The sequence below is a fragment of the Nanorana parkeri genome, unplaced genomic scaffold (genome assembly GCF_000935625.1).
Source record: "Nanorana parkeri isolate BGI_ZX_2015 unplaced genomic scaffold, ASM93562v1 scaffold1128, whole genome shotgun sequence".
Taxonomy (NCBI): domain Eukaryota; kingdom Metazoa; phylum Chordata; class Amphibia; order Anura; family Dicroglossidae; genus Nanorana; species Nanorana parkeri.
In genome coordinates this window covers 113469-131885 of record NW_017307396.1, presented here as the reverse complement: position 1 = coordinate 131885, position 18417 = coordinate 113469, and the positions used below count along the sequence as shown (strand labels likewise).

General features: G+C 43.4%; 1 protein-coding gene across 1 annotated transcript in view; it reads right to left on the bottom strand.

The window, feature by feature from the left end:
* STK31 (serine/threonine kinase 31) overlaps positions 1-16234 on the bottom strand; it is a 72471-nt gene extending 56237 nt beyond the window's left edge. Inside the window, 5 exon segments of the mRNA XM_018568032.1 lie at positions 2388-2537; positions 4490-4564; positions 9547-9645; positions 13917-13969; positions 16207-16234. Coding sequence (XP_018423534.1) covers positions 2388-2537; positions 4490-4564; positions 9547-9645; positions 13917-13969; positions 16207-16234 — 405 coding nt within the window.
* Between the last annotated feature and the right edge of the window lie 2183 nt (positions 16235-18417).

Below are 18417 nucleotides of genomic sequence, written 5' to 3'. Positions count from 1 at the left end.
CCCGCCCCTCATTACAGTCATCGTAAGCCCGCCCCTCATTACAGTCATCGTAAGCCCGCCCCTCAGGGGGCGGGCTTGCGATGATCGCAATTACGATCTGCCTGTCCAAGATGGGCAGATCGTACCTTTTTTTAAGTACAAAAGTCTTGCAAGGGTTGTAAAGTGTATGGGCACCTTTAGAAGCGAGTCTTCTGACATCAGGACTGTAAGGACTTTCAGAATGCGATTTGTGAAATGAGCTGGGCGCATCAATTCCCAAGGCAATAAAAGCAGAACACCAAGCATATATTAAAAAAAATGTAAAAAAAGCTTTGTTAAATCATTAACCACTTCAAGACCAGGTGTTTAGACCCCCTTCCTGGCCAGGCCATTTTTCAGTATTCAGCGCTGCGATACTTTGACTGACGTTTATTCCGTCATGCAACTCTGTACTGAAATGAATTGTATACCATTTTTTGGGGACAGATAGAGCTTTATTTTGGTGGTATTTAATCACCACTGGGGTTTTATTTTTTATTATAATTAGGAAAAATTACGGAAAAAATAATTTTTTACATTATGTTAGGAAACATTTATTATTACCTAGTTTTTTGGTCAAATATAAAAGATTGGGTCACGTCGGGTAAATAGACACCAAACATGTCAAGCTTTAAAATTGCGCGCGACCGCGAAATCGCAGGAAACTACCATACCCAAAATTGGCCATAGGCGACACTTTAAAAGCTTTTACCGCTCATCAGTTTAGTGGTATCAGTGATTGATGGCTCTAGAACTATTGCTCTCACTCGGGCGATATGTAACGTGTGCGGCGTGATGGGCGCAATCGTCTTTTTTGCACGTATGCGCCCCCGACGCATGTTTGCACGCGTGTATGTATGGGTGGGGACTTTTTACAAAATTTTGTTTTTTTATGTGTAACTTTAAAAGTTTTTTTTGGGGGGGGGACACTTAAATTTTTTTTCCCCCACTAAACTTTATTGCTATCACATACGGGGGCTAAGGGGTCTCCAAGACCCCTAATGTCACCTAGGACCCCCCTAAAGAAGCTGATTAAGCACAGATCTGCTCCATCAGCTTCTGAAGCTGGAGAGTGACACAAGAATGCGGAAGTGCTGGGGACCGGAGGGAGCTAGTGTACCGAGCTCTCTCTGATCCCGTGTCACAAGCGACATGCTTACTGGCGTGCCGCCACATACTGGCCCTCGCTCACTTCTCGATCCTGTGCCCTCAGAGAGCCGTGACAGGGGAGGGACTAGATTCCCCCCTCCCCTGTCCGATCCTCCAGCGCTGACTGGCGGTACGGACAGGGGAGGGAACAGCTGGCTCTGCCGCTAGATAGGCAGAGCCAGCTGTCAATCCCACAGCTGGGTGGATCTCGACAGTAATGTCGGGATCCGTCCCGGCTGCAGCGCTCTCAATGTATAGCGAGCTGTAGCTTGCGGTCACTGAGCTTTGGGTCACAGGAGGAGGCTAGTTTATGTACTCTCGTGACACTTAGGAGAACTATGTATAAACACTGACCCCATAGTTCTCCTTTAACAGGGAAAACCCTGCATTATCAAAAGCACCAGAGCCCACAGAGGGTGTGAAGTGAGCCCTGAGTCCCCCAGAAATCTCAGGGGTTCAATCACACATAGGCAATATGACTGAAGTGATAAGGTGCATGGGAAGTACCCTCACATGGGCAGGCAAAAATGAAGTTGAGAAGCCAAAAGGATAAAAAGGCAGAAAAAAAGGCCATTAAAAAAGTAGCTAGAGCTGCTCTTAGAGCTGGAAAAGTTGTCCATCAAGGGGTTATCCTGGGGCTAGCGCACACTTTGTTTACCAGTGTCCAGTCCGCCCATAGGTAGCAGTACAACTCAAAACGTATCTTAATTCCTGTGTCCCTAATCAGGCAATAAAGAAATGCATGCATCTTATATGAGCAGCTGGCAACTTTACGGGCGCTAGCATGACTTGCCAGCAAGAACTATTGGGAACAAGACCAAACATCTCAAGTAGACAGCGGGAAAGGTTCATGCTTTTCAACTACACTTAAGCTGTGTCGGTTATTTTCACGTATGTATACATGCTATTTATAGTATACCATACCATTTTTTACTGCAACCTTTAGATACCTAATGATTTTAAATTTAATGTTATCTTACATTTTTATGGAAAATATTTAACTGATTTATAACAGTTTCAGATGCATTTGGCAGCAATATAGATCTTCCTCTTCTTTTGAGAAAAAAAAACAACTAAATAAACACAGCACTATGCACAGTATGCATCAATCTGTAAACTAATGTTTAGGTCTAGTCCTGAGATACACTAAGGATTTCCCCTACTGCGTTTGTAAATAAATAATTTAATCTACTTAAAAGGAGATCATACTACTCACTCACCTGCTCGACATCAGAAGAGGGGTGAAGCTGAAGCCCCCAGAGTCTAAATTTCTGTGCCACACAGGGCATCTGCAAATGTTCTGGTAGTTCAACAATGTTGGATCTGTTTAAAATTTCTGAATTTCCATAGTCAATATAGGTGACAGAACACTAGATGTAAAAAAAAAAAATATAATATGAAAAAAAACAACCCAACTGCTAAAAAGTATATACAAAAAATACCTTGTGTCTTAAAGTGGATCAGAACACAAAAATTTAAAATTTGCCATCTTATAGAGAACATCCAACATTGTTAACTGTGCCCAAAAAAAAATGTGCATTTTGTTTGAATTCCTTCTGAACAACAACAGTGTACCGTACTTCCTGTGCCTAGGCAACACTGTACCTTGAGCCTCCACCAAAAGGGCTGCTCCCATACAGAGAAAAAAGCAAGGCATGGTAAGTTATTACCAGTAAAATGATTAGCTGCAGGAAGCCGTTAGGCAACATTGTTGTCTAATTGAGGTCCTCCAAGTAAAACCCTACACACACTGGCCCCATGGAAGAGGGAAAAAAAAGAAGAAAAAAAAAAGAAGATACACTTTAACGTGTTTTCTAGCTTTCTTTGGAATGTATGATTAAAACAGGATTCCAAGCAAGAAACTAAATACACAGATGAAATACAAGTTTGTTGTTTTACTTGCCAAAAAGGATTTGCAAAGCTAGGAAGGTGACACTTTGCTGGTTTAGCCATGCAGCTTTCTAGTGCAAATATCCATAGATCCTGTAGCACTCCTTACTGGAAATCCCAAGACAATAATGGGTGCTTGAAATAACCGCGGATGGCGCCGCACATGGAACAACTTTAAAAAAAAAAGAGGTCACCAGCACACCGAGACTCAAGTCAGTGCAAATCCATTTAATGAAATAATGTCACTCAGAAAATCCCCGAAAGCGCTTGATTTTGAGTGACATTTCATTAAATGGATTTGCACTGACTTGAGTCTCGGTGTGCTGGTGACAACTTATTTGATGCAGCTTTCTAGGTTGCCAACACACTTCCAGTCAATTTAGGAGTAAAGCTAAACCTGGAAATAGCAAGGTGCATCTCCTGGCTGTGCAAAAGTGTAACTGGCAAAAGTGTAAATAACAAAGCTATAGCTGCAAAGTTGGCATCACTCAAAGTTGGAAATGACCCAGCCCTCTTCCAAGCTAATGGGATTAGCATAATTTAACTCACTTCCTGTGATCCCAAGCAGTCATGAATGCATCATCACATAGCCTGGGCTCACAGGAGTATGCTGTACCATTTCAGCTTCATTCTCTCTAGTGCGGAGAGAACTGCCCATCAGACACCAGTGGAGAAGAGAAATGACCTGCTTGTTATAGGACTGGCTAGAAGACACCTTTTATTTGGGTACGCATTTTGAAAATCTGTCTAATTATAACATGACAATGGGTGCTAGGGGCTTCAAAACCAGAAACGGAGTGATACCATAAAATCCAGACTGGCACCATTGTCTATCCAAAGAGCAATGGATAAATCCGAAGAATTGACTCAATATAACCTGCCACAAACATTTTAACTTCTTGTAAACTCAACCACACATAAAGCTTTACCAGAGATCATTGCTCCGCCGCTGTAACTATGGACTCTACAAATCCCTGCCTTTTTCTTCTAATGAGTGCCACCATCTTGTTATTTCTTGTTACAAAGCAAAAAAATTACATAGTCTTCCCTCCAGCAGGACAATTAATGCATGCAAAGAATTAGATGGAAAGTGCGCATAGGACTCTGCTACTGCACCAAATGTCTCCACTATTCTCCTCGTATTTAGGTGAGTGCAGAGAGGGAAAGGATTAACCACACAAGATACATTAATAAAGAAGCAAACAGGCACCGTCCATGGTTTGATTGGGCACAGTGCTAACCAGGTAATCAAAAATAGGAGTGGTTTGTAATAGATAATCTGCTACACAGGCTGTAGAGTTGCCTTTTCAGCTACTTGGAAGCCTGTGGACACATGCAACCCGCACAGATGTGAAAGTTAAAAACTTGTACTTTTCTAGATTCAGGAACCTTATAGAAATCCTAACAGGAACATGTAAAACTATGTGCTTACCTGTCCATCATCAACCACATACTGCAACTTACATCTATACCAACAATTGTCTGCTGAAAACATTCCACCATAAACCTATAAATCAAATACAATGTCAGATAAATGAAGTCACCCATGACCATTGAAGAAGCATAAATGTCAATTTCCATGAGCTAACCAAGAAAACCTTGAATTTTGCACCTTAATGTAAATTCTAACATTTTCCATAAGTTTAATGCAGAAATATACAATAGGTATGCGTCAACATATCTGGAACGTTTGAGAGATAGACATTCCCTTGTTCATAACACAAGAATAGCTAGGTACCTGTAATACAATTTAAAATGTCACTATATACAGCACAGTGGTGTAGAGGTTAGCGCTTCTGCCTTGCAGCACCGGGGTCCCTGGTTCGAATCCCAGCCAGGTCACTATCTGCAAGGAGCTGCACTCCAAAGATATACTGAAAGGTTCTTCCTGTGCTTCTGGTTTCTTCCCACATTCAAAAAACCTGCTAGAAGGTTGCTGTCTAAATTGGCCCTAAATGAATGCATGCAAGATAGGGACCTTAGATTGTAAGCTCCTTGGGACTGATGTGAATGTGCAACTATGTAAAGCTCTGCGTAAATTGTCAGCAATAGATAAATACCAGTAATATTATTATTATATTAAAAACAGAGCACATGAATGACCTAATGGCACCAGATAGATCTCACACCACCTACAAAATCTCCCCTCAAAAAATGTGATGAGGTGTTGCTATGCCAGCTACAAAGTAATTCACAAAGGAGCAAGTGGAAAACGGTCTCGAAAAGAACAACTTTTATAGGTGGGTGCGCTCCCTCACTGAGAGAAGGACTTGCTTCTGGAGCTGGTGGATTTTGGGCCCAGGTTACAAGGGAACAGAGTTCCAGACTTTGCCTCAGAGGCTTGGGTAGAAACAAAACTCTTCATATGCTTAGGAGCAGTGTTTGACTTCTTAAAGGGTACTCTTCCCACCAATGCCTCCTGGATAAAATTGTCTAGGGATTTGCCAAAGAGGTGTTCCTGTTCAAAAGGACACAAGACTAATTTCTTGCACTGAACCTTCTCAGAATTACATTTGAGCCAAATGGTCCCCTACATGTGTATCAAAAGTAGGCCCATTCCGGATATTTGGCAAACAACATTCCCTAGCCTGTGAACACAAGAATGGGTCACAAGAAAGAACTCCAGTTGTTGGGAGGACAGAAAAATCAATCAGGGCAGAGGGATAGAACCAGGATCCTGAGACATTCCCTTGAAGCAGACAGCCAAGGTCTGGCAGATGGACATGGCTTCAACAGCAGGTTGCAGAGCCTGCAATTGAAAACTAGGGCTGAAACAACTGATCAATAAAGTAATTATCGATTAGTTGGGCTGCTTGCACCCTCCCTGCCTCATTCACATGCTTGTGAACATTGATTTTTCGGGTACTGCGGAGGACCCACGGCCTTCTCCTCCCGTGGATGATCATAGTGGACAGGCTGAACAGAGATGTGGAAGTAGTGTTTACTATGTGTTTGTATTGTGTGCCGTATGTGTATCATGTGTTGTTTGTGTACTATGTGTGCTGTGTGTTTGCGTATGATGCGTGTGTGCTGCGTGTGTAGTGAGTAGAGTCAGTGGCATAACAACCGGGCAGAGGAAGACTGTGCAGCTGCCCGGGCACAAAGAGGGGGGGTAGGCCGGAAAGGCAGCGAATACATTTAGGGCCTGTTCACACCCATTTCCAGCACGGTTAGTTGCGGAAACGCACTGAATCGCATAGTGGAAGCCTCCCTGTGTTCTAGGGTGGGAGGGGATGTGGCGGGCCATTCACTATTTTATTACGGTCACACCGGACCAGAACACGGGCACTGCTGTGCCGCGCATTCAGGTGCGGTCGATCGCACTGCGGTTGGGGGACTGGTCCAACACCCCCCCTTAGATTTTTCATCCTTTGCGTCAGACAACATTTATCCTGACAGGAACAGTGACCCTCAGTGTCTGTAGCCTGGGTGCTGCCGGCCGATGAGTTGGTAGCGTGACCAATCCCCTATGGCAATTGGTAATAAGCACCACCAGGAGAACATCCTGCGGGCCACCCTATGTATGCAGAGCCGTCGCAGCCGGTCCTACTGAATCAGGGAACTGCCTGTGCTCTCAGGCATGCACTGAGAATGAGAAGGGGGCCTACAAGAATCTACAGTAAATTCACCCAGGCAGCAGCTTGATTGAATGATTTAAGATCAAAAAAGTCGAATGAGGAGAAAAAACGCCTAAGCTAAATATAAAGAAGACGACTTCTAGGTCCTAACTCCCAGATGCTAAGAAAAAAACGGAGTTGATTGTTGCAGTCAGGGGGTTTGGCTGTCTTTCTTTGCCTAGCGTCCTATTCCTGCAGGTGATATAACCCATTGGTCAGGATCCTATGGATCCAACAGAAGAAAAAAAAAAAAGTTCTCACACCCACCGAGACACACGTGTTTTTCTAGGGATGCACCGAAATTTCCGCCGAAAATGGCACTGTTAGCAAATTGCCGAATATGCCATGACAGCCAAAAATTCAGTGTATCCCAGCTTCTTTTCTCCCCGCTGGGCGCTAATATGTGCTTTCCGATTAAAGAAGAAACTAACATGGCCATGAGGGAAGTCGGCCTAAACGGTACCTTGTCCCTATAGGAAACCTGAAATGGTTCCTTGCAGGACAAGGCCACCAGTTCAGACACTCGTCTCGCAGAGGTGATGGCTACAACAGCTTGGGGAGCAACAGCTTATAAGGATGCTTCCAATCTCCATAAAGAAATAGTTGATAAAGTAGGTGCTGATGATGCTGCCATTGATGAGACACGTTGGCTGCATAGACACGCGGCAGACGTTCTGTTCGAGGAGACAGTTGTTTGGTGCATATATTTATCTCTTTGTATGTGGGTTGCTCATTTAACCACTTGCTGACCAGGGTGTTTACACCCAGTTTCTGTCCAGGCCATTTTTCACTATTCAGCGCTGCGGTACTTTGACATTTATTAAGTCATGCAATGCTGTACTGAAATTAATTTTATATAGGTTTTTTTGGGGACACATTGAGCTTTCTTTTAGTGTTGTTTAATCCCCACTGAGGTTTTTTATTTTATAGATCGAAAAAAGTACCGAAAAAAAAAAAAACACAAATAAAAAGTTTTCCCTTTATTATGTTATGAAACATTTATTATTCCGAAATTTTTTGATAAAACATAAAAGACGGGGTCAAGTCGGTTAAATACAACAGCAAAAAGTTTCCCAGCACACTCACCAGCCAGCACGCAAAAAAAACCTTGTCTCACCGCTGAGGTTAAAAACAGAGGTTTAGATGCACATCTCCTGCAGAAAATGTGAAAGCCGCGCCAAGGCACCTCTATATAGTGCGGTCCTGATTTGGTGCTGCGACGCATGGGGGTCTCAGCTGCCGTTGTGATGTGCGGGGTCCCTTGTGCGTCCCTATGCCTTTAAGGGAGGTTGGGCTTCCTCCTGACAAACCTGCACCCAATTTGATATTTTGCTACATGTGCTCCAAGATGGAGACTCTCATAGTTTAGAGTTAGGACCGCACTATATAGGAGGTGCCATGGCACGGCTTTTGTACTGTATAAAGTCCTGCCATGTGCACCTTGCTGAGTGCGTTTGCCATTTGTTTTGCTTGACGTTGGTTAAATAGACACCAAGCATGTCACGCCTTAAAATTGTGCACGCCCGTGAAGTTGCAAAAAACTACCACACCTAAAATTGACGATGGGCGACACTTTTACCGCTCATCAATTTAGTGTTAACAGTGATGGATGGCCCTAAAAGTATTGCTCACTCTGACGTTCGCGGTGATATGCAGCGTGTGGCGTAATGGGCGCAATTGTCATTTTCTTGTGTAGCCGCGTGTATGTGGGGAACTTTAAAAAAAAATGTCTTGACTTTTTTTACCCAGAAGCCCACAGTGCAATATCAAATTACAGTGACAGGTCCACTTTATGGAGACATGAGGGGTCTCCAAGATATGATCTCCCTCCAATCTCCCTGCACAGAACCAAAGTTCTGGTCCTGGGCATGCACAGAGCACAGGGAGTCCGGGATCGCTGCAGCGGAGGGGGGCGCACAAAGGCTCTACAGATGCCAGACCGCTTGTCTGTAAACAGCCATCGCTGGCTGTTTCAAATTTTGAAAGTTTCCCGTGCACAGGTACAAAGGACGTTTTAGGATGCCCACCCACAAGGCTCCCGTCCGGCCGTTTTGCTACATTCGGCGGACGGAAGTAGTTAACCAGTTGACATCCGGGGTGTTTCATTACCCAAAATTGGCCATAGGCGACGCATTAAAAGCTTTTACCACTCATCAGTTTAGTGTCATCAGTGATTGATGGCCATAAAATGATTGCTCTCACTTCGTTCGCTTCAATATGCTGGCGGCACTCGTGATTGGGGGGGGCGCTCCGAAATTCACGCCATACAACCGATCGGTTGTATGTGAAACAGCCGTTAACGGCTGTAGTAACGAGCGGGTCTTTCCTGCCCGTGCGCAGGAAAAAAACGCCATCTGGCGACGGCAGCCCGTTGATGCGAGTCTGCCGTCCGTTTTTTCTTAACGGGCAGACGGCAAGAGGTTAATAAAGGGTATTTTACACTAAGATCATTCCTTTGCTTTTTCCTCATTGGATGGGTGTGGTGTAATATGTAACAAGGAAAACTAATGTTTGTGAGGAGATTTGGATAATTCTGTCTTCGTTTGAGGCACAAGACCTTCTTATTCAAGATGTCACACATCCTTTGGCGAGTGTCTACACAAAAGGGTTAGGAGTTTTTTTTCCTCATGGAGGATTTTATCTTGGTCCACGGTTTATGGAATGGAATATTTGCTTCCAAAGCCATCAGTTAAAACAGCTTTAAATAATTCTGATGCAGCTCTAATTTTTTGAGGAACACAGATTATGAGAGATTTAACCAACACTGAACAGACCATGCACTACACGCAGCTATATCAGGTGGTCAAATGCCAAGCAAACATTACTGAAGAATATACAAAGCATTACATGAATGCACATTTATAGATCATACCTTGTCAAGATTGGGGATTCCAAACACAGGGCTCATGGTAGGGCAAACCGTGGTTAAAGTTTCACTGATCTCCGAAATCTCATGGATTCTGTTAAAGGACTAAGAAAACAAAGTCACCAAAGTCACCATCTTTCGATACTCTGCGTTCAGATAAAACTATATTGTTTTGGGGCCTAAGTAAGTTGCAAGAAAAAAATAAAAATAAAGAAATGCACATTTTAGCATGTGTGTGAAAAATGAAAAATTGGATCCGGCAGCGAAAGGGTTCAAATTAGGGAAGTCCCGATACCACTTTTTCAATTTTGTTACTTAACTTTATTGCCATCACACAGGGGATAACAAACCCGTGTGATAGCATTTGGAGGTGACAGGTACTCTTTACTCACCCTGTCACAGTTACACCCATATTGGCGGATGGGAAGGACCATTCCCTGAAAGGCAAGTATAGCGAGAGGGGGAGGGGGCCAGATTTGAGCAGGTAATTCATTTTTCCAAATTACAGTAACACCTTGGTTTACGAGCATAATTCGTTCCGGAAGCATGCTTGTAATCCAAAGCACTTGTATATCAAAGCGAATTTCCCCATAGGAAATAATGAAAATTCTAATAATTCGTTCCACAACCCAAAAATATTCATATAAAAATGTCTACAATACTGCACTGTAATATAATACTGTACAAAATATAAAGAAAAATAAACCAATTACCGGTACCTTCGTGGCTGGTGTGAGGGAGACAAGAGAGAGGAGGATTATTGTGTAGGACGACTTTCACTATCACTAACGGAATCACTGCTATCTCTTGACTCAGTGGAATCTTTTTAATTTCGTGAAACCTTAACAAGGAATCTATCCAATGTGACATTGCATTGTGTTTAAACAGACTCATCGCTCGCACTGCTTCAGCCTTATTCGGGTGGCGCTTTTCTACAAAATTTTGCTCTTATTGCAAGACATTTGCTTGTATATCAAGGCAAAATTTTTCAGAAATGTTTGCTTGTCTTGCAAAACGATCTCAAACCAAGGTATTACTGTATTGGGAAAGTAAAATTTACCCTTTAGGGCTGGTGCAGACTTGGGCAATCGTGTGCGGTTGCATGCGGCAGTTGCCGCGCGGCCCCATTGATTTCAGTGGAGTTACATCCGTGTGGCAATCACTGAAAAAAAGGTACATGTACCTTTTTTTCGCAACACGCACCATGAAGCGTTTTCAACTGTGATTATGTCTGATCTGCCAGGCGTGACTGGGGTGCCATTACACAATAATGGCACCACCAGCGCGATCGGCGTTGGTGTGCGATTCTGTGACCGCTTTTACATGCTGGTTTGTGAGTGTGCCATGATGCCTTTCTACTGTTCTACTGTTCAAAGCCCATTTCGTGTGCACTTTACTGTATAACTGGTAACAAATTGTTGAGTGCGTTTGTCGTTTGTTTTGCTCTGTGACCGCTAGGCCATCCACATGATGCCGTGCGGTAACGGATCGCCCACTCACAAACAATACCCCATGCATGCAGATGATGGGTGCAGCGGGGGTTTTTAGTTTACTTTGTAATATTGGTTATTTTTAATTCTCATTTATTTTTTAATCTATCGCCTTTTTTTCCCATTTTTATGTATTTACATTTTTAAAGGTGAACTATGGGGTCAGGGCTTTTCCCCATAGTTCTCCTAAGGGTCACGGGAGAACACAAACTAGCATTACCCAGTGACCCAAAGCTCAGTATAACGCGAGCTACAGCTCGCGGTATACTGAGACGCCGCAGCCGGGACAGATCCCAACAATACTGTCTGGATCCACCTAGCTGTGCCCTCCCCCGTCCATTTCGCCACTCAGCGTTGCAGGATCGGACAGGGGAGGGGGGGAATCCCTGCAGGGAGCCGTGAGTGACAGTCGCGGCTCTCTGCATGGATAGATCGAGAAGTGAGAAAGCGACGGTATGTGTTCGTTCAATTCCCGATCTACTGAGCCGACCTGTGACAGTTTTATTGTCACAGGTCGGCTCAGATTATGAGGCTGAGTGAAAAATCACTCACCTATTAGTTCTCCTTTGTCATTTTATTTTTTACCACTTGACTTTATTGCTATTACACAGGGGCTAACAAGCCCCTGTGTAAAAGCATTTGGAGGTGACAGGTTCTCTTTATTGACACATAGGAATTCTAGCACAGCACTGTGCTCGTTCTCCTGTGACAGGAAGGCTGTATTCCTGTATCACTGCACACATGGAGCTCCGTGCGGTAACCTAATCCAATTTGCCTGGTCCCGGGTCCCCCACAAGAGGGAGGGACCCCGAAGACCACGGCAGAAATTAAGCCAGCATGCAGCCAGAGGCAGCCGGGAGAGGTACATGGTCGGCCCCCAGGAGATAAGAGAGGGGAGGGGGAGGAGGAGAGGGGGAGCGAGGTGAGGGGAGTGAGATTCAGGCTCGTTACAAGTGATTTTGGACGGCTGTACAGCCGTTCAAAATAACATGTACGAAACGGCTCCCACACTACATTTAGCCGTGCTGCTTGAACGCAGCCGGGCTAAATGTAGAAAAAAACTACTCGCCCGAAACTGCCTGTCTCGGGCGATAGGAATTCCACACCCCTGGGATAAATAGATGATTGTCACCAGAATACACATAAAGGGCATTTTTTTTAAAGGACAGTGATCCCTGTCAGTGGAGAGAAATCTTCCTATTGAGGTAAAATACAGCAGTAAAAACCTGACCGAGGTTCTAACCAATTTAACACAACCCAAAATAAAGGTTTGAGTTGAAGCTACCCTTTAAAGGGTATGTATAGTCGGAATGCTTTTTTAGGATACAGTAGGAGAGGGTTAAAACCAATATACAGGTAGTCCCTGGGTTACATACAAGTTAGGGACTTTAGGTTTGTTCTTAAGTTGAATTTGTATGCAAGTCGGAACAGGTACATTTTTAAGTGTAACTCCAGCCAAAAAAAACATTATTTCGTTTTGGATAGCATAGGGAAGGGTCACGTTTGTTTTGCTGTCTGTTCCCCTTGTTCAGAAGATTATAATATAATTAAAAAAATGTTTTATTTAAAATGACACCAAAAAAAGTTTTTTATTTTATAAAAACTTTAATTTTTTTATTTGTTTGCATTTGTAATTTTTATTTATTTTACTTTTTTTAAATTTTTTTGTCTTTTGTATTTTATTTTTCTACATTTTTTTAATTTTATTTTAATGCTCTGAGCAATAGCCAGACTGCTATTGGATATTTCAAATTGCAATAGCCAATAACAGGCTAGCTATTGCATCTGCCCACTGCCTGCTGTCAATCAGCAGAGGAGGGGCCTGATGGAGAAAGTTCTCTATCAGGTCCTCCCGTGCTGATTGACAGCAAGCAGTGGGCGGGTACAATAACCGCCTTGCTATTGCATTTGACAATATCCAATAGCAGGCTGAGTATAGCTCCCAGCCTGCAATGGAGGAGACAGCGAAGGAGCGGCCGGACTGGCGAGCAGATGATACTCCGGACCGGGGGAAACCGACGGATTAGCGGAAGAGGAGGCCGGGACATCAGCAGAGGTAAGGGGGGCAGCGGCAGAATGCAGCGGTCTGTGTCCCCGCCAACACAGGCGCGGTGAGCAGCGGGGACACAGGCCGCTGCAGCCACAGTTCGGCTGCCGGTACATTTAGGAGAACTGTTGACCCCGTTCGTAAGTAGATTGTCCGTAAGTCGGACGTCCGTAACCCGGGGACTGTCTGTACAGATATTGTTGATGCCTGCGTCCTGCTTGGGATATTTCATTTCAATTCTGTATTGGACGCACAACAAAAACAAAAAGTAAAAGTAAATCTCCCCAAAGTGATGGAAATGCCCATCTGAGACAGTTTTCACCAGAACAAGTGTCCCACTGGAAGACTTCCCCTCTCCTCTTGTTCTCATGACAACTCTAAAATGTAGAGTTTCCACTTACTTTCAGACAAACAGAGGAGTGAATCTTCCCAGTGGGTACACAGACCACAATAAAAATTTGGCAAAGAGTCCAACCCTTCCCTACTATATCCAAAACTAATTAAAAAAAACTTTGTTTTTTTATGCTTTTAAATACAATTTAATGACTGAAAAGTGATAAGACTTAAGAGTTTGCAAACTAGTACCTAGAATTAGACAAAAGGTAATGTATATGGTTATTCAGGTTTGGAAATAGAAAAGGCAGCTCTTTCACTGTAATCATAGAGGATAAGCTCAAGCAGGCCGACCACCTGGTCTACGGCCAGAAAAGTGCCTCCAAGACTTTGATTTCTTTCTTTCCAATGAAAGTAGCACACTTATTGTCTACCATTTTGATAGGTTTGAGAGAAATGGCTAAACCTCATAAGTAGAAAACTCTTATAAATGGATATGAGCCTACCTGTCCCCAAAACGTCACAGCATCTTCCACGTGAGACACAAACACATCCTCTACTGCAACCGAAACCCATATAGGAAACAAAAAACACAAAGATAAATATTTGAAGCTGATCTTTCGCCAATTTTCATTCTCTGGCTAATATTTTCTCTCCCGCCTCCTGCACAATCGCACATAAATACTGGTTTTTCGTACAGTAAATGCCTTATTTTGCTGGGACACCCCATTACTTCCTTATTCCTTCCCTAAGCAAAGGTGATGTAATTCTCAGCTGCCCGCAGCCCCTTGGAATATGCACTTTACAATCCCAAGAGGCATTAGGACATTATACTAATATTTACAGTGTTCCTGCATCATGCACAGCAGCAAGTCATCAGGGGACAAGAAAGTGACAGCCACCTTCTGAATCCAACATGGCCGCGCAAAAAAAATAAATATGAATATAAAAAGATAAAAATTGCAGGCCCAAGGAAGACAACGCTGAACTTCATGGACTAGCAAGTACGTTTTTTTTTTTTGGGTAAGGATGGGATTCCCCAATAGGGAAAGTACTTTTTTTTTTTTATCAGATACTTCTTATTTTTAAATATTTTCCTCCAACAAAACATCCCACAAAAAAACATAAAGAAAAAAAAATACAATTGAACAATACACAAATAAAACATACCAGCTAACATAAACACAAAAGCAAATACATCAACCACCAAATATACAATTTAACCGCTTGAAGACCAGGTGTTTAGATCCCCTACCTGGCCAGGCCATTTTTCAGTGTTCAGCGCTGCGGTACTTTGACTGACATTTATTCCGTCACGCAACGCTGTACTGAAATGAATTTTATACCATTTTTTGGGGACAGATAGAGCTTTATTTTGGTGGTATTTAATCACCACTGCGGGTTTTATTTTTTACTATATTCAGGAGAAATTACTGAAAATTTTGAGAAAAATTATGCTATAAAAACAACTAATATTACCCACTTTTTTGGTAAAATATAAAAGACGGGGTCACGTCGGGTAAATAGACAAACATGTCAAGCGTAAAAATTGCGCGCACTCGCAAAATCGCAAACAACTAGCATACCCAAAATTGGCCATAAGCGACGCTTTAAAAGCTTTTACCGCTCATCAGTTTAGTGTTATCAGTGATTGATGGCCCTAGAACTATTGCTCTCATTCCGACGTTCGCGGCGATATGTAACATGTTGGATATGATAATGTATCCATCTAGACCAGGGGTCAGCAACCTTAAACACTCAGAACCATTTGGACCCATTTCCCACAGAAAAGAAAACACCGGGAGCCACAAAACCCTTTTGACATCTAAAATGAAGATAACACGGCATATATCGTTTTTTACATTTATGCTGTGTATAGCGTGTATATTAGGTATATGTGGGCTTGGTAACGCACTGGACTCTGGCCTTGGTAACGTGCTGGACTCTGGCCTTACCCAAGACCCCGCAGAGCCCACCTGAGAGTGACCCAGCAGCTATTACAGTGCAGGGGTGTGGAAATAAAAAAAAAAACTACTTGTCCAAGGACTAAAGCGGGGGCCAAATCTATTTGTCCCTCATGACAATCTACTTGTCCTGATACAAAAAAAATTATTTTAACCAAAACCGTATTTAGGAGTGCTAAGAAGCACTTTTACTTGCTGCAATACCGCCCTGCCCGAGCGGTTGCACACTATTGCAGTTGAAAACACTGCGCGTTTAGTCGCATGCAGATGGGGACAGCGGGACTGGTTTTCATTTACTTTGTAAACATTTTTCATTTGTTTTATTATTTTTCCTTAATCACCTTTATATTTAGTTACATTTTTAATTATTTTTTACTTTTTCATTTTAACTATTTAAAAAAAAAACGTAACTGTATTGCTATCACACGGAATAATAATCCTGTGTGATAGCATTTGGAGGTGACAGGTACTCTTTATTGACCCTGTCACCTCCAACACTGGAGTTCTAGCACAGCACTGTTGCTTGAACCCCTGTGATAGGAACAAGCAGCGGCCACCGGGTACAGAGGCTGAGGGAGGTGACAGAGCCTGTCATAGCTCCACTGTCTGGCATTGTCACTGCTCCACGCCCTCCGCTCCGTCCCCAGCGCTCAGTCCCCTCGCTCCATCCCCGCCCTCGGCGCTCATTTAAGAAAAAAAACACAGCCCTGCTACTTGTCCATAGCAGGGCTAAAATAGTGACAAAACAACTTGCCCGGCGCCCCGGAACTACATGTCCCGGGCGTCGGGCGATACGAATTCCACACCCCTGCAGTGCCTGTGTTTACATTACCTTTGTTATATGAAGATTCTCCATCCATGTTGCAAAGCTATTTAGGAGAGAGAAAGCAGAAAGGCTTTAAATGAAATGTGACACGTTTCGCAATCAAATAACCAAAACATTTATGAATAGTAAAATGAAATAATTTTTAAAAAAAACTTGTCTAAACACAATAATTTTTGTAGTATTAAACGGTAGGGCAGGTTAGATCTAAATACAGTTGGGCAAAAAAGTATTTAGTCAGCCACCAATTGTGCAAGTTCTCCCACTTAAAAAGATGAGGCCTGTAATTGGCATCATAGGTAGACCTCAACTATGAAAGACAAAATGAGAAAACAAATCCAGACAAAATCACATTGGCTGATTTGGAATTAATTTATTTGCAAATTATGGTGGAAAATAAGTATTTGGTCACCTACAAACAAGCAAGAGTTCTGGCTCTCACAGACCTGTACCTTCTTCTTTAAGAGGCTCCTCTGTCCTGCACTCATTACCTGTATCAATGGCACCTGTTTGAACTTGTTATCAGTATAAAAGACACCTGTCCACAACCTCAAAAAGTCACACTCCAAACTCCACTATGGTGATGCGAGGTAAGTAAGAAGACGCGCTGGCTCGAGTATAAGCCGAGGGGGGCACTTTTCAGCCAAAAAAATGGGCTGAAAATCTCGGCTTATACTCGAGTATATACGGTACTTATTTTCCACCATAAATTTGCAAATAAATTCGTTCCATATCAGCCAATGTGATTTGTCTGGATTTGTTTTCTCAATTTGTCTCTCATAGTTGAGGTCTACTTATAATGCCAATTACAGGCCTCTCATCTTTTTAAGTGGGAGAACTTGCACAATTGGTGGCTGACTAAATACTTTTTTGACCAACTGTATCACCTGGAAACAATATTTTGGTTTATGAAGCTGGAAGAGCTCATCTTTAAATCCATAACTGTGCCGAGAATAACAGGTGGTTCTGGACAGTTGTGGACCCAGCCTGTACAAAGCGCTGACAGCGGCCACAGCTGTCTTCCTGTGTTTGGATGTAATCACACATGGAGCGATTCCCCGCCGTTAAGAGACAGCTTGAATCATCTGCATTCAAACACATGCGATTGTAAAGGTGGCCATACACTTTACAACCATCGCAAGGCCTTAGTCTTGCGGTGGTGGTAAAGTAATAAAAAAAAAAAAACATACGACCTGCCCATCTTGGACAGGCAGATCGTACTTGCGATCATTGCCCCCCTGAGGGGCGGGGCTTCCGATGACCGCAATGCTGAACGGGCAGTGTGCGCGTGCGCACACCGGCCCTTTCGGCATTTGTCTCCCGAGCATCATTCAAACCAGCCAAAAATCGTAAGACAAATGACGTGCGACCGTACAGTAGAAACGGTTGCACGCCTTCATTCACATTGCACGATTCTCGTGCAGTGTATGGGCACCGTAAGGCCCCATTCACACACAAATCGGCCTGCACGTACAGCTCCGTGCGGGGCCGTACCAAGTAGTTGCCAGGAAGGACAGGGGCTGCATGCGATTAGTACACAATCCCCGTCCTTCTCTATGGGGCTATGCAGCCGTACACCGCCCTACGCTCACCTCAGTTGCAGGTCCGTAGGGGTGCGGGTGATCATATTCATACGCCGCCGGAATGGATCCTGTATGCGTCCCAGCCAGAAAACCTGCACCCCTACGGACCTGCAACTGAGGTGAGCGTAGGGCGGTGTACGGCTGCATAGCCCCATAGAGAAGGACGGGGATTGTGTACTAATCGCATGCAGCCCCTGTCCTTCCTGGCAACTACTTGGTACGGCCCCGCACGGAGCTGTACGTGCAGGCCGATTTGTGTGTGAATGGGGCCTAAGATTATTAGGGCTGCACCTAATGATTATTTCCATGAAAATAAATAATACCATCCTTAAATGTAAAATAAAATACACAAATGCCGTGTTACAAACAGAGTTGACTTCAGAATAAAGCTGCATGCACTATTTTTTGCGATACCGTGCGTTCCAGTGCGGGTGATCACAGCGTGGGTGGGAGGTGCGTTTGGGTTACCACTGAAATGAATGGTACTGCAAAGCACCTCCCGCAGCAGAATGTGTCAGACTGAAACCGAAAATGACTTGTTAACCACAAGTTAACAAGTCATTTTCGTTTTTGTTTTTTTTTAAATAATTGTTTTGGGTTTTTTTTTAAATAATTGTAGTGAAAGCATGTGGCGCTT